Source organism: Miniopterus natalensis, chromosome 5 (genome assembly GCF_054644295.1).
Source record: "Miniopterus natalensis isolate mMinNat1 chromosome 5, mMinNat1.hap1, whole genome shotgun sequence".
NCBI classification, from domain to species: Eukaryota; Metazoa; Chordata; class Mammalia; order Chiroptera; family Miniopteridae; genus Miniopterus; species Miniopterus natalensis.
The window spans coordinates 16042106-16064436 of NC_142085.1; the positions used below are offsets into that span (position 1 = coordinate 16042106).

At 48.0% G+C, this 22331-nt stretch overlaps 3 protein-coding genes across 3 annotated transcripts in view; 2 read left to right on the forward strand and 1 right to left on the reverse strand.

The window, feature by feature from the left end:
* Positions 1–5480, forward strand: part of POLH (DNA polymerase eta) — a 30951-nt gene extending 25471 nt beyond the window's left edge. Inside the window, exon 11 of the mRNA XM_016212806.2 lies at positions 1822–5480. Coding sequence (XP_016068292.2) covers positions 1822–2716 — 895 coding nt within the window. The 3' untranslated portion in view covers positions 2717–5480. The remainder of the gene's footprint in view (positions 1–1821) is intronic.
* An 842-nt stretch (positions 5481–6322) lies between these two features.
* On the reverse strand, positions 6323–14210 carry GTPBP2 (GTP binding protein 2). Its single transcript, XM_016212837.2, has 12 exons — positions 14025–14210; positions 12196–12222; positions 11726–11910; positions 11245–11353; positions 10848–11045; positions 10379–10553; positions 9996–10215; positions 9443–9578; positions 9263–9321; positions 8446–8617; positions 7921–8085; positions 6323–7694 (listed from the first exon to the last, which is right to left on the reverse strand). The coding sequence occupies exons 1-12, from the start codon at positions 14208–14210 to the stop codon at positions 7518–7520; spliced, it is 1809 nt and encodes a 602-aa protein (XP_016068323.2). The 3' UTR covers positions 6323–7517.
* Positions 14211–18170: 3960 nt separating this feature from the next.
* On the forward strand, positions 18171–21996 carry MAD2L1BP (MAD2L1 binding protein). Its single transcript, XM_016212688.2, has 3 exons — positions 18171–18246; positions 18773–19038; positions 21075–21996. Exons 1-3 carry the CDS (start codon positions 18201–18203, stop codon positions 21585–21587), a joined length of 825 nt encoding a protein of 274 aa, XP_016068174.2. The 5' UTR covers positions 18171–18200; the 3' UTR covers positions 21588–21996.
* Positions 21997–22331: the final 335 nt, after the last annotated feature.

Below are 22331 nucleotides of genomic sequence, written 5' to 3' on the forward strand. Positions count from 1 at the left end.
GATGCAACTTCTTTGCCTACATTTGGTGCAATCCAGTTCCCACCCCTAGGTTTTGAGAGGCAGAGTGAAACAATACTATCTATCCTTACCTGTATCATTTGCAGGACTCAGGGGAATGACCATTTGCACTTGGGAGTACAGAGCACAGCACACTTGGGAACTTCTTTTTCAGCTACTTGATTTTTCTCTTAAAAGCATCTTCCTTGATAATGAAACTGACCCATACTCATTCATAATCTCTAATATCCCAACTTGGTTACAGACTCCACTGGTATAATACCAAATGTCATATTAATAGACTTTAGTTGGTCATGAAAAATAACCAAATATGATTGGAGTGTGTTCATTTACTGTCCAGATATTATTCTCAGTGTTGGAATCCTTTAACTGTTTAATGTAACATAGCCTGTTACATAAAAAAAAAGTATTCCAAATTCACAATGGAAATATAATTATGTGAGGAAAAAAATTGTTTATTTATAGATCTGTATTGAAGATTATAAGAAATAAGTTTAGCTAACCACCGAAGGTATTATCTAAATATGTGGGCCACTATTATTATATGTACAGATGTACAATATAATGGGGTCTCCAAAGTTGGAGTCTTTGTTCTTAGAAAGCCCTGGCCGGGTACTCAGTTTGTTAGAGCGTTGTTCTGTTACGCTCAGGTTCTTACTTAACTTTTACTACCTGGTATATTTGTTTATTTTCAAAAATTGAACATTTTTACTGAGCCAAATGATAATTGTGATACTGTGTTCATATAAAACCTTATAAATTGACAGACTGTAATGGATATTACCAAGAGCATGAAACTTATTGCCAGGGAAGCATCAAAATTATCTGATTACAGTGGTACCTTGGTTTTCTAATGCAATTTGTTTTGGAAGACTGTTTGAGTTCTGAAATGTCAAAAAACCAAGGGATCCACAGCCGACAGCTAGGCCTCAGGATCTTGCCCCCAGCAGAAGCCGTGTGGCATGTTCGACTTCTGAGGCGTGTTCGAAAACCGAAGCATTTACTCCCGGGTTTACTGCGTTTGTAACCTGAAATGTTCATCAGTGGAGACGTTCGAAAACCAAGGTGCCACTGTATAAGATTGTCCCCCAGCATCAAACTAGAGAACAGTGAGATTCTGTTGTGATAATTTTAAAATAGCATTTACTCTTTACCTTGAGGGACTAATCTGTATGAAAAGCGTGTTTCATCTTCTGAAATTCAACTCGTGAAAATTTATTTGGGTAATTAGACATAATGAGGAACTTTATGACAGGAATTTCTTGAAATGTTTCTGGGACAAGGATAGGTAACCAAAAGCCATTGTGGAATTTCATTTTTCACAAATTCCAGAGTTGAAATCCTGTCAGTGTTAGTGTAACATGACGCCCTCTTAAAAACAGGAGAATGGGTGAGAGGGTTTTTTTCGAGTCTTCACAGTCTAAATATTCTAAAGCTTTTTTGTTGCCCTGAGTAACATTTCTTGCCCTAACCCTGAATTACAGCAGTTCTGCAGCAGTGTTGTATGAAAACAGTAATATGTAGCTGTCAGGGATCCAACTTACACATGTGTGACTTGGTTCACCAAGTCATCAATTCTCAAGATGTGGTTTTAGATTAGCAACATCAGCATCACCTAGGAACTTACTAGAAAGGCATATTCTCTGCCCTTCCTGTCTGTTGAATCTGTATTAACCTGATATACCCTAAAGTTTGAGAATCGATGCAGTAATAATTTCCTCTTGTGGCAGAACCAGAATCACACTCATTTATAATTCAAATCTGTGACCTGGTGCTAATCCTGTTCTTTTACTTTCCATACAGGTCCCCTCCCCTCACAATGCTTTTCCTTTGTGCTACCAAATTCTCTGCGTCTGCCCCTTCATCTTGCACAGACATCACTGTCTTCTTGAGTAACGACTCAAGTTCTCTGCCAAAGGTGCCAATTACCAGTCCAGAAACTAAGACCCAGGGAAGTGGCCCATCGGTTACAGCCACTAAGAAAGCAACCACTTCTCTGGAATCATTTTTCCAAAAAGCTGCAGAAAAGCAGAAAGTCAAAGAAGCTTCACTTCCATCTCTAACTTCCACTACCCAGGCCCTCAAGAGCAATTCACCACGCAAGCCCTCATTACCTTTCCAAACCAGCTGTATTACAGGAATCGAGCCCTTCTTTAAGCAGAAAAGTCTGCTTCTAAAGCAGAAACAGCTTAATAATCCTTCAGTTTCCTCCCCTCCAAAAAATCCACAGTCTAGTCCTAAAAAGTTACCAAACAGTTTTCCAACAGAGTATCCAGATTCTTGCCCTGTCTGTGAAGAGGTTTTGAAGCTAGAATCCTGTAAAGCACCGCCTGCAGAGACGGATTTGGCTGAGAACAGCCCCAGCAGGCTTGCTTCTTTAAGTTCCAAGTCTGCTCTGGAGGTGGCTCAGAAGGCAACTACTACCCCGAGTCTTCTGGCTGCTGAGGACCAAGTGCCCTGTGAGAAGTGTGGCTCTCTGATACCTGTATGGGAGATGCCGGAACATATGGACTATCATTTTGCACTGGAGTTGCAGAAATCCTTTTTGCAGCCCCAGTCCTCAGACCCCCAGCTTGCGCCTCCCATTTCTCCTCAAGGCAAAAGAAATCCAAAGAGCCCTTTGGCCTCCAGTAATAAGCGCCCTAGGCCTGAGGGCATGCAGACATTGGAATCATTTTTTAAGCCATTAACACACTAGTGCTGCCCTCAGGCTTGCTGCAGGGTTTTAATATTTTATCTATAACCTGGGAAATGGAAATATGTTCACTTTTCAAAGAAATTCCTAACTTTATAAAAAAATTTATAAGAAAAATAATGCAGTTAAATGCTGAGTTAAGGCTCCCATCTCTTCATGGGCATGGATTCTAATTTCATTGCTGATAGAGATGTAAAAATTAATCTTCCAGAGATACAACTGCTTTGAGTTTTTAATGGTTAAGTGTTCAGGAAGGCAGAGTCACATAGTGGGAAATATGCTGGCCTTGGAGCCTGAGAGATCTGCTTCCAAACCTGGCTCTGCCTCTTGGAGTATATGGCCTTGAGCAAGTCTCTTTCCTCACTTTTCCTCGTCTTTGAGATAATGAGCAAAACTGAGAGAATGCGTTACAGAGTATTGAAGATTAAGAACAATTTATTAAAGCACTGTAGCGCAGGAAAGGGACTGAGGAAAAAGTTTTTAAAAAATTTCCCCCCTGCCCGGCCAGCGTGGCTCAGCAGTTGAGCATCGACCTAGGATCCAGGAGATCAGTTTGATTCCTGGTCAGGGCACATGCCCGGGTTGCGGGCTCGATGCCCAGTCGGGGGTGTGCAGGAGGCAGCCGATCAATGACTCATAATTGATGTTTCTATCTCTCTCTCCACCTCTGAAATCAATAAAGATATATTTAAAAAATAAACAAAATTTCACCCTGTCTCCATGACAGGGACTACTCAATAAATACTGAATTCCATACAAGCAAACCACATGGTAGCTGCGGTTTTAGCCACTGGCACGTCTACAACCTCTTGCATCGTGCTCTAATGGGCGAGATTGCTACTGCACCACTTTAGGAACTGTTTCAAAGGGATAAGTCGTGATCAGAACTAAAGCATCTCTAGAACTCTGTTACTCTGAGTGTGACTTTGAGGAGCAACATCAGCATCATCAAGGAACTTGTTAAAATTGTCTCAGCCTCACCCCGACCCCAACTGGATCAGAATCTGTATATTAACAGGATTTCTCAGGGTGTATCTTAAAGTTTGAGAAATCTGTAGAAGGCATCTTCTGAAACCCTCATGTACAAATTTAATGGGTAAGTACTTGGGCCTTCAGGGTCACAGGTATATTCACCTCTTCCCTACTGAAGTGATTTTTTAGCTTAGGGTTTTAAATTATTATAGCTTTTTTACACTTGTCCATGTTTATAGTACTGTATTCTTAATCTCTGTTCTTATAAGTGGAAAGTCAGCTTTCCTGATATGGGGAACCTTGAATAAAATTCCAGATGAACTGAGTTAGGTGGTGGGGGGGTAGTAGAGCAGTAGGGAGAACGCTGCACATATTCCCTCTCCCATACATATACTCAAATCAACTGCTTTTTAAGCTTATTTATAAATGGGAGGTCTGTATTTAGTTTGAAGAAGGGGGGGAAACATTTGAAAACCACTAGGTCTAACAGAAAATTTCTTCCTCCAACAATAGCTCCCTTTTTTATGGCAGTTAAATGTCTAATAAGAGAGTATTCACTGTGTACATGGTCCTTTCCCTACTAGATCTGCAGTTTCTTGGAGGCAGGAATTCTTCAGTGTCTTGCACATAATAGGTACTTGATACTCATTGGATAAAACATATATAGTGAAAAATTTTAGATGGTTACCAGAACTGGAACAATAAAAATATACATATTCCTGGGGGTAGGGGCAGAGGGCTGCCTTACGTGCCTTTTTCTCCTCCTATGTGTTCCGCTGATATAGCAAAGTGGCGCACGTGTTCCTGGAGAGGTCTCTGAGATGACTTCCCAAAATTTCCTTTCTTAATCCAGGAAAAGTTTTTAACAGGTGATTGTGTATAGGTTTACTATTTCAAATTCACTTATGACCTAAGTGAAATTGTTCTAATTCAGTTGTAGACAAATTTTTAAAAAGTTGCTTTGATATAAGAATGAATTGTGCCAGGACTCATTATTCTGCATGTGGCCATTGATAAGCAGAAACCCAACTGGGGGTTCCCGCTGGAGGCTTATCAATAGGAACATGTGGCAAGGGGACATTTAGACTATAAATACTGAGAGTTTGTGAGGATTATTTGAGATTTTTGGTTTGGATGAGATGACTCTGCTAACCTAAAAACTCTCTGAAGACCCTTAAAACATTTGCTCCTACCCATCCATAGTGGTGTTAAACCCATGCAGGGGTCTTGCCCTGGTTGGGTAGCTCAGTTGGTTAGAGTGTTGTCCTGATATACCAAGGTTGTGGATTCAATTTCTGGTCAGGGTACATACAAGAATCAACCAATGAATCCATGCAGGGGTTGAAGAAGTGATAATCCTCATAGCAGCTTAGCCCTCCTGCTACCTCACATGTCCTTGTTCCCTAGCAACATGCTCTAGCAACAGGGGACTTTTACTTTTGTGTTGGTGGCTGGAAATCAGCTCTTTGGTGGGTCGCCAACCTTCCGTGCCTCCTGGTATAAAAAGGTACACTTCATATTAAGTTTGGACTTTATTCCTTCACCTCCCCTTGATTGGAACAATAGTGTGATTAATCTGTCATTTGCTTGGTGTATGTTATTTCTTTACTTGGCTTATTAAGAGATATTGTATGCTACTGGCTTATGAAATTATAATATCCACAGAGAACCTGTGCTAAATAAATTGCTGGCAAAGACAGAAACTCATCTCTGAGCATAACTTTGTTGCCTCCCCAAAACAAAAACTTTTTTTCCCCTGAATGTAACCTTTCCTCATAGCGCAGCAATTGTACAGAAGGAAGTAAACCTCTTAGTTCCCAACGTAGGAGGAAGTTCTTCAGCCATAGGCTTCTTAGTATCAGTTAAATCAGTGATATTTTTAAAAGCAGCTGAGCTTGAGGGGTAGGGAAGCTATCGCTTTAATACCTTGGAGGCAGAATGCCCCTGGGGACGTCGGGCCACATTTATTAATAAATTTCTTTTGCAAAGTTCAGTGCTCAAAATGCAGTCCCTGCTTTTTGTAGTTGACTTTAACATTGGGCCCTATTTCTCTACCCATAAACTGTGATGATTAGGTTCTCTGAACACAGAAACAGGAAGAAGGGACTAAAGCTTGGCAAGGTGGCCCTCATAACTCCAAGCAGCCAGTTTAGGCTACATAAACCTCACTTCAGGCTATTTTGCATTGCTAGAAAAAGCATGAGGATCAGATTACCATGTCTCTAAATTCTATTCTTAAATAGCTGGCACACTAATCTCCAAATCTCTGACACAATAGTGGGCTCCTTTCTATTGTGGTGATTAGCAAGTGGCCAATTCCTCATGTATGGGGTGGTTACCTATCTCAGATGAAAAGGTGGCAGTTTCACTTTCTATTCTGCTCACTCAAAGAACTATGCAAAACAGGCCAGAATACTTGATGACAGTACTGGAACATCGATCGCATGTTGGGGGAAAGGACAGGAAGAACTGCGAATGAGATACTAGATGAATTCTTTCCCCATTCAGGGCTCAGCAGTGCTAGGGTTTCACTTGTCTCTAATCCTGGAGAGGAATCTAGGTCTGGAAGCTGAACCTGTGTCTTAAGCATAAGCACAATGTGTTTAATAAAACATTTTTATTCTGTACAATATATATATATGTATTTAAATATATATGTATGTACATATATATAATGCAAAGAAACCTCAACCAACAAATCCCTGAGTCCATGGGAACCCAGGACACTAACAAAGGGAAAGGAGGGAGTCCATGCCCTGAAGACTAGGAAATATGGCAACAACTTTCCCTTTTCTCCAGGTTCCCAACAACAGAGGGAAAGGGATGGTCACTGCAAATTACTAAAATGAGAGGACTTATGTAGGAGCAGGAAGGAGGGTGAGGGTGGCAGGAATGGGAACTGTGGGTCAGCCTGGGAAAGTAAAACATACTGTTTGATCCAGCATTGAAACCAACAGATCACCACTGGCCGGATAGCTCAGTTGGTTAGAGCATTGTCCCAATACGTCAAGGTTTTGAGTTCTATCCCCAGTCAGGGCACATAGAAACAACCAATAAATGCATATATAAGTGGAACAACAAATCGATGTTTCTCTCTCTCCCTTCCTCTCTCTAAAATCAATTGAAAAAAAATTAAAACCAACAGATCACTGCAGAGGAGGGGACAAAACTGATTGACATGCAGCTGACCTTCGGTATGCCAAGCCTTAGCTTGGTAGCCCCACGCCTGGGCCAGCACAACAAATAGCACCTGTGGGGCCTATGAGAGGAGAAACTAGGGAAGTGGCCCTTGAGTGAAGAAGATAAGGGCCACATGTCTCAGCACAGGATGAGAGCATTGCCATCCACTGTCCCTATGACATTTCTTCAGACCCTGGGCCACCAGATGGCCAGGAGCAGATGTCTTCTGTCCACAGTCAGGTAGAGATGGGCAACTTACATGGTCTTCAGAAGAGGTATAAAAAAAGGAGTGCTCTCGAGGACCACTCCCAGTTGTGACAATTCCTGAAGTGCGGGGGCCACATCGGTGAATCATGCCCAGTCCTGACAATGGGGCCAAGGTGGCGGCGGTCAGCTCACTCCGTAGACAGGCCATGGGGTTTTCAGGGTTGATGGACACAGCTGCTGAGCACAGCCCTGAATTCTCCTGTCTTCTCCCTCAGGGCTTCCCCTCCCTGGCCACACCAAGCTTGGCACCTCTCCAGAATGGTGGCAGGGAGCACCCCTCTCCCTAGCCTATTAACACACAGAGCCGCCAACAGGGGGCAGCATGGCCAGAGTCACCTTATATATTGTAGGGACAGCAATAGAGCTGTGCCTGCCTGGAGGAGGTTCAGAAGCCTACGTTGGCCTGGGCTTCTCCTGCTGCAATGGCTTGCACATCAGTGACATGGCCGATGCCCTTGGTGACACCCTCCCGGAACAGCAGCTTGGCACCCACCTTCAGGTACTCTGGGTGTTTCAGGAAGCGGAAACGTACCACTGCCTTCTCCCCTGTCCGCAGCTTGTCCTGCAGCAGATATGCGGTCACTGGCCCTGGACAGTGCCTCCCGTCCCATTCTCTACCAGCCTGGGCTCTCCACCCTTGGGGGCCTATCAGGCTTCTACCCACCCTAAGTGGGTCTTTGCCCCTTCTGTGGGATCAAGGAGTTTATAAGTCTCGGGCCAGGCCTTTCTGGAGGCAGGAGAATTCTGACTTTTCCCTGGAAAAATGTGCATGGCTGGGTCCCTCTCACCTTGGCATGGATCTTTTCCACCACTGCTGTCTGACGGACATTGCCCACGTGTACTGTCACCTGGAAGCCTCGCCGGAATGTGGTGGCATGGAACAGTAGGACTATTTCTGCCTCGAACACTGAGCAGATGGTGGGATTCATCTCGGGGCTCACCATCACCATGCCCTGGGGAGGCACAGCCCCCAGACCTCGCATTAGGCTCTCGCCCTTACAGCTCCTAAGTTTCCTCTTCCTCTAGGACTTCAAGCACAGGACCTCAGAAAACAATATTCAAAACTCTCCTCTTAGGAGGAACCCCTCCTTACCCACCTCCCAGGTGCTCTAACCCTTCTAACTTCTAGGGTCCTGGACACTATAGCTGCACCACAGTGATTCATATTTAGTGATCTGTGCTTCATGAGTATTCTAAGGCTTTTCAAACAGTCTCTATAACTAGCTTCTTGGGGTAGAGACCACGTTCCCTTTGAGTTCCCCTTAGGCAGGTGCTTCTCTGTGTTCCTTCTCCAACCCACCTTCCCACCTCACCTTGCGAAGAAGCGCACGGTCAAAGTCCCCGAGAGCCAGTGTAGCAGCCTGACCAGCTCGCAGCACACGACAGGCAGAGCGGTTGCGCTGGATGCTGCATACTCTCAGCTCCAGGAAGCAGCCATCGTCCGTGGGGCCCACCACCAGCTGGTCGCCCTCACGGCAAATCCCACTGCAGCCCAGAGGGCAGATGGCACAGCGTCAGCCTAGGCTCCCTTACTACTTCTCTGCTAGAGGCAAGCAAAGCATTCTTTCCCTTCTAAGGTGAGTCCCTCAGGAGGGGGAGAGAGACCCTAAATTCTGACTTGGGGGAAAAAATTCTGACTTGAACTTAGGGGAGATGACTGCTTTGCCCCAGTTCAGAGTTCAGACTCTGAAGGGCAATATCAGGAAAGGCAGTGATGGCTGGCAGAGAGGTGCCTGCTGGTTTGACACTGAACACCTGATCCCTGAAAGAGCAAGATATCCCCTTGGGTTTCATCCTCTGCTTTGGAGAGAGTCTTAAGGGACCTCCCATTTCCCTACTTGAAGATGAAGTCAGCTGAACACACACTCTAGCTTTTTTCCTGGGGCCCAAGACCCACACTTCTCCCTCAGGGGCCTGGAGATTCCCAGTAAAGCAGCAATACTGTTTCTTCCCTCATAAGCCACTAGACTAGCTTTCTCCAGCTCTTCTGGTGGTGAAACCTAATCTGCAGACAAGCACGTCTTTTAGCTGGGCTCTGTTCAACTCCAGGGTCTCCTTTGGGCCATGATGTCTTCCAGTGTATGGGTATGTGAGGGCTGAGTGTGGTGGGCAGCAAGCAAGGAAATTCACCTGGAAAGTGTCCCTCCAACAACTGTCCCCACTTCTGGTACTGTGTAGATTTCATCCACCTGAAGCCAAAGAAAATTCTATCACTGGCCTGTGCAAGTGCAATCTCTCTTAACACAGGGCTTGCCCAGAATTAGTCCCTCCTAGTTCCCCAGCTCACTGCCTGTTTGGGTGGACAGTTACCTGAAACTCTGTCAGCTGCTGCATGAGTTCCTCCTGCTCTTTGCTGTTCGTGAGCGGTGGCAGGATATTCAGAAAGACTTTGAGCAGGTCCAGACTCTCTCCAGACACGCTGGACAGTGTGAAGATAGGGGTGACGCTGTAGAGGGAGGCATGGAATAGACAGGTGAGGAAAGTTCTAATAGGAAGCAGAGGCTAGAGCCTCACACACGGAAAGGTGAGCTTTTCTCATGGGTACTAGGGGCCCCTCCTGTTAACCTTCACAGGAGCTTTGGGCCCTCTCTCTGTGAGCCCGCCAAGGACCCATCCCAGAGCCCAAAAGAGTTGGCAAATGCCTGTCATAGCACTTCGTCTCCAGGTTCCCAGGCATCAGCAGAGCTCCAGGCTGGCTTGGGGGGAGGGTCAGCCTTTTAGCAAAGACTGCCTCCCACAATCCCAACCTACAAAACCACAGAACTGAGCCAGAATTGGTTTGGTCCTAAGGTGGGACACTATGCTCCAGGGCCCCATGGCAGCCTTCCCTGTGGACTGGGGCTCTGGAGTGAGGAAGGCTTACTTGGGTGACTGGGCAAACTGCTGGGCAGCAGTGACAGCATCATCTTCAGAGACAACCAGCATGGGGACTTTGTGGCAGCCAGGCTGCTTGAGGACCCGCTCTAGCTGGCGTACGGTCCTCTCCACTGTGGTCTTGGCACACAGGTCCACCTTGCTGACCACGATGAAGAAGGGCACTTTCAGGGCCAGGGCCAACCCCAGATGTTCCCTTGTTGTTCCGGCTGCCTCAGAGAAGGAAGGCAGGCATCAGGAAAGAAGAAAGAATGCAGGAGGGAGGACAGGGAACAAAAGGAGAGTTCATCTGGCTCCCAGATTTAAGTAGGCCCAGGGTAGGAGAGAGTCAGCACCCCCTTCCAGCTGCATCCCTGCCCCAATGCCTCGTACCGATCCCAGTGTTAGCACTGACGAGGAGCAGGGCACAGTCAGGGCAGTAAGAGGTGAGGCCAAAGATGGTGGTGTGTAGGTACTTGTGGTGGCCGGCCAGGTCGATGAAGGTGATCATCTTGGAGCTGCTCTCACAGATCTCTTCTGCGGTCCGTGAGTCACTGTAATTCACCACCTGGCCCAGAGCCCAGGGCTCTCAGTGCCCCCTGCCAGCCTCCCAAACCCTTTCAGAGTCACCAAGACTTAAACCAGTCCCTGGGTGGCCCTGCCTCTTAACCCTGAGCCCCATTTCTGATTTAATTCAGCTGATTCCCTTTTTGTTTTCTAAGGACAAAGCCTGTTCAATGCCCTCAGGGCCTTTATCTACTCTACTCCAAAAAGTTTCCACACTCTGCCCTCAGACTGTCCCTCACCACCACCATCCTATCCTCACAGTCTGGCCCCACTGGGTCCCGTTGATTGCATGCACCTCTCCCTTGCTGTTAAAGCCCAGGATCTCGAAGCTGATGCTGGAGGTTCGGCCAGACTGAATCTCATGCAGGTGGCGGAAAAGATTGAGCCGCGCCCGGCCGCGCCCATTGTCCAGCTCTCCTTGGGTCAGGACTCCAAGCAGAGTTGACTTCCCGGAGTCCACATTCCCCAGGACAGCCACACGAAGGTCCAGAAACTGTGGATGAATTGTCAGAGGTTAAGGACTCCAATCCCTTACCTCTCTCCAGTAAACACTGGATCAAGGACAGTGCCACTCCTTGGGCACCAAATGATGAACTAGATATCCCCAGGATCACAGGCCAGGAGAAAGTCTGGAACCACAGGACCCTCTCAGGGAGCATGGGCGTGAAAGGCAGGGAAGTGTGTGTGCTCACCTGCTGGTTGTCAGGGACCTTTCGTACCAGCACCTCAGTGATCTTCCGGGGCATGTCGCTGTCATAATCCACTTCTCGCTCCCGGAGAACAGTGATGTCTGCCCCAACCCTATCACAGCAAGGCCACAGCTGCCACATCTCACCTGTACTCCCCCACCCCCAGCCTTCCATCCTGGACCAATGGCCTTCCCACATGTCCCAAAGAGCTCCCAACACATTACTTCCTCTCCTACCACCCTCCAAACTATCCCACATCCACAGCTCCCTTTAAACAAACAAACAAATCTTAAGGAGCAAAAAAGCCTAGGTTCAAATGTGGAGGAGCCCAGAACACTAGCCCTCTCCCCACTTCAGCCCTTTGTCAAGAGAAGGCAGCAGAAGGAAAGTATCTTCTTGGCCCCTGAGGCCCTAGGTGACTGGATGTATGTGGGTCCTCCCCAGAGTTAGGGAAAAGAGAACCGAGAAGGAAGGGGAAGCATACTTCTCTGCCATCCGGTGCAGGGTCTTGAGGGAGGCCCGCATCTCCTCCTCAGCCAGCCCCACCAGCAGCCCATTGTCCTCCACCCCAATCTGGTAGACTGCCTCACCGCGGCCCTCCTGGAGCCGCCACTTCATCTGTGTCACCAGGTGCTCAAAGCGGTACTGGGATGGATTCACCAGCTTCAGCTTAGGGCAGGTGAGGTATCATGAGAAGGTGAAGTCAGAGATGCTGCTCCTAAACACACATGCTCACCACTTGTCCTGCTTTAAGGACCAGGACTTTCCCTTCCCACTTAAAACCCCTCATGTCTGACCCCCTCTAACAGTGAGTCCCCCCAATAGAATGAGGTACAGAGTCCTTACCCTGAACCACATCCCTAAATTACTATAGATCATGAAGTGGAGGATCTCAGAGAAATCGTCATCCCATGCCAGCAAAGACAACCTGCACCTCCCCAGCCTAAGACTCACTTTATATTCGATGTTTCCATCTTCAGCCTGAAAAGAAACAGGGAGCAGTTACCAAACACGGTTCAGACCTAACCCCTATTTCCCCAATTCCGGATGGTGCCCAGGCAGCAGCTAACTTGAGATAGTAAGAAGCTTCAATGGCACCTATTTAGGCAGGTGCCTGTCAAAGGTCATTGGCAACAAGCCCTCTACCCAGCCCCAGTGTGACCTCTCTCAAGAAAAGGCCTCTAAGAACACAGTCACCCATCTAAGCCAGGAACAGAACCCTGAGTCCCTCCTTTCTTTGATCACTGGCAGCATGTTCTCCCAGATGCACAATCACCCTTTCCTTCTCCTCAGGCCCTCAAACTGCTGTCCCCAGAAATCTATGTCTCCTCTGTGTCTGAGCTGTTGAGGCCATTCTTTGCCACTGGTCTGGGAGATATCACTTCCTTCCTGCCCACCCCTCTCGGCTGATGTCATCAAGAGTAAGAGCATGCAAGAGGTTCTGGACCAGGGCCAAAGGGTGAGCTCAGCACTGGTCACTACAAGCTCAATGAGAGAGCACAGGTGAGAGGGGCAGGGCTCCAAAGTTGGGGCTGCGGTGAAGAGAAGAGACTCAACAAATATAATTAGGGAGATAGACTCCCTGTAGCTTTTATCTCCTATCCCCTTGTGCCTCAACTGAGGTAGAATCTTGAGTCCATCTTACAATCTCGTCTGCCTCTTCCCTATATTAAGTGACCCAACAAAGAAGTATCCCATTGCCTGAGCCTTCCCCTCCCAGGGGCAAAAGGATATGAGGTTTGCTGGCTCTGCCTGTCCTGCGTTTCTGCCCTCCTCCTCCCTGGCCATTTTTCTTTTTCCCTTTCTGTCATCATTCCATCCCTTCAAGGCCCTCTGACTCCAAGCTCTAACAGGTCTTCACCTATAATCTCTACCTCATGGGGTATAAGGGAGATCTTTACCCATCACCAAAGACCTTCCTTTTTATCATTTTGACAGAAATGAAGAATGAAAATGAATGGCTTCAGAAAAGTGGTACAAGGATGATTCAAATGTGGTCCCAGGACCAGCAGTATTAGCATCACCCAGGAATTTGTAAGAAGCGCAGATTATAAGGCCCACCTCTGACCTAATGAATCAGAAATTCTAGGGATGGGGCAGCAATCCAGGTGATTCTGATACATGCTAAAGTTTGATAAGCACTGGTTTAGGCTCTTCCTCTGGGTCCTCCTTTCCTAAGATGGACAAAGTAGCAGTTATTCTCTTAGGGAGTAGATGAAGTAGGTATGTGGAGGCTGTCCCCACATCCTCATAGGACAGGCAAAGAGCAGAACTACCTGCTGTTCTGTGTGTGTGTGTGTGTGTGTGTGTGTGTGTGTGTGTGTGTGTGTGTACTCTCAGAGACAGGTACAGAACATACTGCTCTTTTCCCGGATACTCCCCGCCTCCCCAAGGAACAAGTTTAGAAAACTCTGTCTCCTCATGCCAGGATGTAGTCTCCCCGCTCTTAGTGCAGCACTGGGATGAGCCTGGGCATTCCATTCTGCTCTTCCCAAGGGGTTGGCAGTGGGATCTCCTTTCCCCACTTTTCCTCCTGGAGTTATCTAGATCATAATGGGGGGCTCCTCCTCCCCACTCTTCCTCCCTGGGGTCCTGACCCCGGAGGGGAGGGCCAGTCTCTCCATCCCTCCTTCTAGGGTTCCTGGGACCGGAAGGAGGGGTTCTCCTCTCCCCAGGGGTCCTGACACCGGAAGGGGGTATCAATTCTCTCCGTCCCACCTTCCTAGAGTCCGGGGACCGGAAAGAGTGATTTGTTCTCAACCCCCCACTTATCAGGTGCTCACCTCGGGGGGCAGATACGGGGGGTTGTTGGCTTTGCTCCCTCTGTTCCTTCCGTTCTTCTTCTTCCCCTTCGGGCCCCCGCAGCCGCTGCTGCCCCCGGCCCCCCTAGCCTTGAGGGTTCCGCCCATGGCCGGGCCCCCTCCGGGCCGGCAGCAGCCGCCGAACAGCTCCGATACCCGCGAGTCCATCCGCCGCTGCCACCAGCCCCCCGCCCGGCCCCTCCCCCCCGGCCACTACCTCCGCCGCCGCCCCTACTGCCACCGCCGCGTCCGGCCAGCCCGGGGAGAGCGGGGTGGGGCCCCGCTCAGGCCACGCCCCCACCCTTCCCTGGCTCTAGGCGCGTCAGAAACAGCCGCGATGCACTCCGGGATATAGAGTCCTCAAGCCTGGGACCTTCCTCCTAAGAGGTCGGCGCTGTCCTACAACTCACAGGAGGCATCGCGGCGCACCCGCCGCGGGTGGCTTCGGGGCGTAGACAAGGAGCGCGCCTTTGCGCGCAAAGGTCTCAGGGAGCTGTAGTCTAGCTCTCAGTCTCCGCGCTCCGGGAGGCTAAGAAGGCTTCAGGGTGGGGGTGGGGGGTCACCCGAGGGCTTACTTCGGAATCAAGCATTGAGGGCTCTCCTGGGTTTGGTTCCTTAACGCGATCCCAGGCAACAGGTTTTAGACCTGGAGAGTTGCAAATTCACGGCGGCTGGTCCCTCCAGCCTGCTGGCTCCAGCCCTGCCTCAGTTTCTTCCCCGATGTTCGACGTGCCGTCGGGGTGAGTCAGGGCGAATGCCAGGGCGGAGGCGGATGATGGCTAGCCTAATTATGGCTGTTATTGTTACGATGATTATGCCACCTTTACACAGCAGTCACTGCTTTATTACCAGGCCGGCACCCTCCGGGGGCTGGTTTTAGCAGCCCAAGACACCGCGGTAGCCCCGACACGAGGCCCAAACCCATAAAACCAGCCTTGCTACCTGAGGGCTACCAGGATCCACGCAGCGAGTGTTACCCCTCCTCTTTGTTTTGAAGCAGAACCAATCGGGGAGAACCTAGTTTGGTTTTAAAACATTCAGGGCTATAGGAGGGGCCTCGCACCTACTTGGGGCGGAGCTGGGGCTCGGGCTTGGGTTATGTCAACCACTGCGAGGGCGGGGAAGTGGCCAGGAATAGAAACTTGGCCAAGGGCCGCAGAGGATTGCTGACTTTTGACTTTCTTGCCAAGTCATCTCTCTTGCTCCTTAGGGCTCTGGCAGTCAGCAAAGAGTAAACATTTAGGGACATAGACCAGTGTACAAGACACTAGAAAGGCAGAGCGCAGAAGCAGTGTTGCCGGGTTGGGAGTCAGGACGCCAAGGTTCAATTCCCAGCCCATGGCTATCTCATGACTCACCACTCATTGTATGTCCACTTCCCTTCCCTTCACAAACAGTCAGATGCTCACACGTAGCCAAGAAATAAAACAGCCCATCCCTCCAGACCTCCGTTTAACTTGGAAAATTAGAAGCAGCAACAGTGACTTACCTCTGGTGATCCTTCTAGGGGTTCAAACCTGGTAGAGCCCATGGCTTCCCCCCAAGATGGCAAGGAGGGTGGCAGATTACTAACCAGTTGCTTCCCACATGGCATAACTCCCCAAAACAGTGGGAGCAGAAGGGCCAAAATCTGCAAAAGACCCTAGCAGACCCAGCCACTTATGTGGTCTTCAGTGGTTGAAAGCACATGCGAATTCTCTCTTCTCAACCCTGTTCAGCTAAAGGAAGGTTATGCTGCAGAGGTCAACCCTAGCCAGGGGCATGACCCTGCCAGGGAAACTGCTAGATAGAGGCTGACGCTGAAGAACTCAGTGATAGGTCTCAAGAAGGCTGGAGATTGGAAGGGAGAGCTAAAACCATTCCAACTTTCTCACCACTAGCTGCTCTGGGCTCTTATGATAACCAGGGCCTGCTACACTTGCCTGATAACACTTGCCCTCTCATTGTGGATCTTTCAACCACCCCAACACAGTTTCACTACCCAAAAGTGAAGAACTTTTGAGAAATGGGAGGGGATAACTCATTCTGATATCCCATTCTTGAACAACCTGGCTTTCCACAGACGGGAGTGAAGGCTGGCAGAGAAGTAGGCTGAACAGGGATGTCTGTCCAGGAGGAGATCTGGGAGATGAAAGGTATTATGTGTTTAGTTTCCCGGAGGACTTACTTATGAAGTGACTGTGGGATATATATGTATATATACATACACACAAACATTTTTCCTGGTATGTCATTATTTATTCTTTGTGTATAGTACTTTTACATAAGATTTTAATTTTTTGGAATTTATCTTTATGGAGGATGTGTGGTAGGAACTAATTTAATATTCCTCCCTCTAATTGGATAGGGATTTGTCTCAAGTTATTTGCTTTGAAGAGTCGCCCTCATCCTATATAGTAAGATTTATATATACATGGATTTGTTTCTGGACTCTCTTCTGTTTTATAATTTGTTTATTCCTGAGCCAACACCACTGTATTTTAATCATTGTACTTTTATAGTATGTTTTGATCTCTGGTTCCTACTTCCTGAAACATCACCTTTTCTTGGCCTCTGTGACTTGATACTTATCTATTTCTGTTGATACTGTACTTCTCTGGCAACTCATGAGCCTTCTTCACAGGTTCTTTTCTCTCTCTGCTCATCTCCTAAGCATTAGTGTCTTTAGGATCCTAGCTCATCCTTATTCTACACAATCTCCCTGGATGATCTTACTCAGTTCCATGCTGATGACACTCAAATATTTATCTCTATTCCTAATGATGCTCCTAAATATCTGTCCAATGAAACATCAAACTCAACCTATTCAAAACTGAACTCACCTTTTCTCCTTACCCACACCCCAATAAACCTGATCCTCCTAGTGTTCCCTCCTTCATTTGAATGGCACAACTGGCCATAGAGTTGCTGAAGTGAAAAACCTGACTGTCTTCTTGAAAGCCTCTCTCTAGCACTCCTCTTCTTGGGATCAACCACCAAGAAATGCTCATTGGACCTCCTAGATATCTTTAGGATTCACCTAGTTCTCTCTACCCCACTGTGACTACTCTAGTTCAGGTATCTTTCACCATGCAGTTGGGTAATTGCAGTTGCTAGCTCTAACTGGTATCCCTGTCTCCTTTCTTATCCTGCCTGTAATCTAATCTCTACACTACTGCCAGTGTAGAGATTAAATTTATAAAATGTAAATTTAATCATGCTACTCCCCTACTTAAACCTTTCAAAGCTTTTCCATCCCTTACACCCAGGATCAAGTTCATGCATGGGTTATAAAGCCTTGCCACGATCTGGTTCCTGTTTGTCCACCACAGCCTTAGCTCTGTATAATTTTTTTTTTTTTTTTAATCCTCACTGAGGACATTTTTTTTCATTGATTCCAGAGAGAGGCGAAGGGAGGAGAGAAACACTGATGTGAGAGAGAAACATCCATTGGTTGCCTCAGGCGTGCCCCCCCATCCAATTGCATGCTGGGTATGTGCCTTGACCCTGAATCGAACCTTTGACCTTTCCACCCTTCGGTGCACTGGGCAATGCTCTAACCACTGAGCACACCAGCTAGGGCCTGAATTCTTTTCATTCCTTTAATAAAGAATGTACTTGTCTCTAATCTTTTCCAGGATCATGAGGTCCTCCTCCTTACCTTCATTCATCCTACAGGTCAGTTTCTTGGGCACGCTTTCTCTGAACTACCCCTTGCTCCCACCTCGTCTAGGTTAGGCGCCCCTGTTCTCCTCCACAGCCCATGTACACCCCACGGTATAATTCATGACATTGTATTGTATCTATAGGCAGTGAACCCCCTTGAGGACGGCGTCCGCCTCGGTCGTTTGCCAGAGTCCAGCACCTAGGACAGGGCCTCGCACGAAATAGGTGCACGATGAATAGAGAACGCTGGAGGGAAAGGATGCTTAAGGGCGGAGTCCTTAGGAAGGCAGCGCTCAGTGGCTGCGGGCACGTGGGTTCCCTGCTGGGGAAGCTTTCCTGGTACGGGTGCGGGGGCGTTAGGGAGGGAGCGAAGGCTCACTTCTCACCGCGGCTCTGCCTGCACCACCCTGCGGCGGTGCCGCGTTCCCTCCAGGCCCAACCTAGGCCGGAAGTGGAGGCTTCCCATGATACCCCGCGCGGCGCCTATTCAAACTGCACGGCGAGGAGGCAGTAATGGCAGCTCCGGAGCCGGAAGTGCTGTCCTCCGCCGCAGTCCCAGGTAAGGCGTGGGGTCGGGATCTCGGGTTACTTGGGAGACCTGGTTCCCTGCCGCCGCAACCTCCCGTCATTTATCCCTGGGCCCTTTCTCTGGCCGGTCTTCCTTGTGCGCGTTTCTCGGCGTCCCTTCCGGCTCTAGCTCGGCCAGAGTGACTCCATCGCCCCACGGGCCTGGATCTCATTGGTTCACCCCCACTCTGCCTTCATCTTGGCGGCCTTCTGGACCCCGCTTGACTACACTGCCTTTCAACTCAGATCAGGGCCTCCACTTTCTGAGTGTAGCATCAGTCCCCTGCCTCAGAAATTCTACCGCCCACCCTCCCCCGGCCCCGCTTTCTCACCATCCAGCCGTCGCTTAAATAACCTTGGGCGACTGGGATTAGGAATCCCCCGGCCTCCACCCACACTGGAGTTTGCTGAGGGAATGTGCATGTGTCGGGGTTAGGGTGGCTGATAGGGAATGAGAAGACTGATTTTGGTCTTTGAGATTTTAATTTTTCTCTCTTGTTCCTCTGTGCGCTTACCAGATTTGCAGTGGTATGAGGAGTCGGAGGAAACCCACGCCCCCCAGATAGAACTACTCGATACTACCACTGCCCAAGAACCTCCCAACCGTTCGGACTCTTTTTGCCCCCGAGACTGCTTGGTGCCAGTGGTGTTTCCCGGGCCTGTAAGCCGGGAAGGCTGCTGTCAATTTACTTGTGAACTTCTAAAGCATGTCATGTATCAACGCCAGCAACTCCCTCTGCCCTATGAACAGCTTAAGCACTTCTACCGAAAACCTTCTCCCCAGGTAGGCACAGGCTTCCGGAGAAAGTTGGTGGGGAGACTCTGTGGCCATTAGATGGTAGGAAGGTTAAAAAGGGGGTCTAAGGGATCTTCAGGGCTTGTCAGCTTAAGCAGCTGTAAGGAATGCGTTTCATCCCATGGCTTCAGTCACTTTCTCCATGGTCTAATCTTTGATAGTCTAACCCTCCCCACTCTTTCTCATTTTCTTTTTCTGAAACTCCTGTTGTGTTGCATTTGGACTTCATGAATTGACTTTAAAAAAAAAAAAGTCTTTATTGATTTCAGAGAGAGGAAAGGAGAGGGAGAGAGAGAAATAGAAACATCAATAATGAGAGAGTCATTGATCAGCTGCCTCCCGACTGGGGATGGAGCCTGCAACCTGGGCGTGTGCCCTGATAGGGAGTCTAACCCCGATTGCCTGGATCCCAGGTTGACGCTCAACAGCTGAGCCATGCCCAGCAACCCTTTAATTTTAATGTCTTCTCTCTCCAAATTTATATTTTCTCTCTCTTTGTTTTTATGTTCTACTTTCTGGGGAACTTCTTTGACTTTATATTCCAACACTTCTGTTACTTTTGTTCTCTTTTGGCAGTCATAGTCTTAAGGGCTGTTTCTTAATTTTTGCATGTTCCTTTTAAAATTTTATTTATTGATTGATTGATTTGAGAGAGAGAGGAAGGGAGAGGGTGAGAGTGAAACCGATTTGTTGTTCCACTTATTTAAACATTCATTGGTTGATTCTTGTATGTGCCCTGACTGGTTATAGAATCCATAACCTTTGTGCGTATCAGGCTGACACTCTAATCAGTTGAGCTACCTTGTGGCTGAGCCAGGGCCGCATGTTCCTTTTTAATTGCATCCCATTGTTTCACCTCTGTATGAACTTCTCTTACCTGAACATAATTATTTTTGAGGTTTTCCTCTGTTCCTTGCAGTGTCTCCATTTCTTCCAGATTCCTCCTTCTTTTTGTTTTGGTCTCTGACTTTCATGTTAGAGGTTTTTAGTCTGTGTCTGGTAAATATTTAAGAATAAGTCATTGAAAGCTCTGTATGCATGGCTGGGCCTTGTGAGCTGATAGACTTTAAGGATATTGGGAGACCTAGTGGTCTCTTTGTAGGACTCCCAAAACATCACTATTGGAAAGTCTTCTTTCTGGATGGAGGAAATTGGCAAGTGATCGTAGGGTCCTCATGTTTTCACTCATTCCCCTTACATTCACTCTTGCCTTTTGCAGTGCCTAAGTCAGCAATTCCTGAGCCTTTCTGGGGTTCTGCGTGAATCAGTTTGCTTCTCACGGGAGTCCCCTCTATAACACTTGAATTCTTTTACCTGCTTTCTGTCCTCCAAAAATTTGTTGTTGCCTTTGGCCACTGTTGTCTATTTTCCAGGTCTCTTTGCCCATGGGCATCCTCCTTCCCTTTCACTCCCCTCCCTCCCTCCCCCTCCCTCCCCCTCCCCTTTCACTCCCTCCCCCTCCCTCCCCCTCCCCCTTCCCTCCCCCCTCCCCCTCCCCTCCTTCTCCCCTCCCTCTCCCCTCCCCTCCCCTCCCCTCCCCTCCCTCCCTCCCTTCCTTCCTTCCCCTCTCCTTTCTTTTTCCTTTCATTTAGTAGTATTTCATATGGGAACACAAATACGCATGTGTTCAATTTGCCATGTTTAATTGGAAGATCAACTTCAGAATCACCTTTATTAGACCAAATAATCCTCATTCCTGTTATCAGTCCTAGTACAGCAAAAATTTGCCACCTACTATGCTACCAAATATCCTTAACTGCTTTAGTTGCTTATTTCTGGATGCCCTCCTACTTCAGAACACTGTCTTTGCTGTTCTAAGTGTGGGACAGTTATGGTTTATACAAAGAATGTATTTTCCTTTTGGATATATTTCCCTCTGATAAAACCCAGTGTCTTAGCTGTGGCAATTCACTGAACTGGAAATCCAGCCCCATAGTCTACTATATCCCAACCACCAGGGTTCTTCAATGGTAATTAGCTTTCCCCTACCTTGCCTTCTCTCTCACCATTCTTTGTCTTCATAGGCAGAGGACATGGTGAAGAAGAAACCTTGGGCCACCACCGAGGCAAACAGCAGAAAATGCCAACAAACGCTGGCAGAACTGGAGAGTGTCCTTAGCCACCTAGAGGGTCTCTTTGCCCGGACGCTAGTACCACGAGTGCTGATCCTCCTTGGAGGCAATGTTCTAAGTCCCAAGGAATTTTACGAGCTTGACTTGTCCCGCTTGGCGCCCAACAGTGTGGACCAGAGCGTGAGCACAGCAGCTTGTTTGCGCCACATCTTCCGAGCCATTTTTATGGCTGATGCCTTCAATGAGCTGCAGGCGCCTCCGCTCATGGGCACCATTGTCATGGCACAGGGGCACCGTGATTGTGGAGAAGATTGGTTTCGACCCAGGCTAAACTACAGAGTGCCCAAACGGGGCCACAAACTGACTGTGACCCTGTCCTGTGGCAGACCCTCCATCCCAGTCACAGCCTGGGAGGATTATGTTTGGTTTCAGGCACCAGTGACATTGAAAGGCTTTCACGAGTGAGTGGGGATGCTTCTTAATTGTGAACACAATGGCTAAATTATCTTTCCTTCTGTGGCACCAAGTCACCCATCTTTTGCCTGGAGTTAGAGTTGCTTCCTGATGAGAGGAAGGTTCTGTCCTGGCTGCCTGCTTCCCCTTCACAGACTTTCTGGTGAGCTGATGGTGTGACTGGGACTGGAATAATCCTCATTGAATAACATCTCTTTGAATCAAAGGTTGACTGGGTCAGACCTTTCTATTTGGGGTTGGAAATCAAATGTGAGCCCATAGACACTATTATGGAGGTGTCCCTTTTCTGTGGCCTTTAAGAATTTTTACCAGGGACATAAATGTTGGTGTGACTCATGAACTTAAATATAAAATGAATGAATTAATATTAAATTTTCCCAAAACTCTTGGCTTAAAGAGACTTTCCAGGCTTGCGGCTAGAGTATTTTGTCTTTCTCCTTGGTCTCTTAATTATTTATATAATGTTATTTATTTATTTATTTATTTTACTAATGCTGCTTTCTCTTTATCAGCCCCAGGCCAGTCTGGGAAGTTGAGTGACTTGGCCAAGGTTCTGTAACAGTTTGATGTGAGTTGGGACTAGGGCTCTCATCAGCTAACTCCTAGCCCACTGTTCTTTCCTTGCCACATACTGGTTTGGCGACCATTAAATTGTATGCCCAAAGCAGAGGGGACATGGGAATGGGGCTGAAAGACTGGGCTGAGAGAAAAAACAGAGTGTCTTTGCAAAACCCT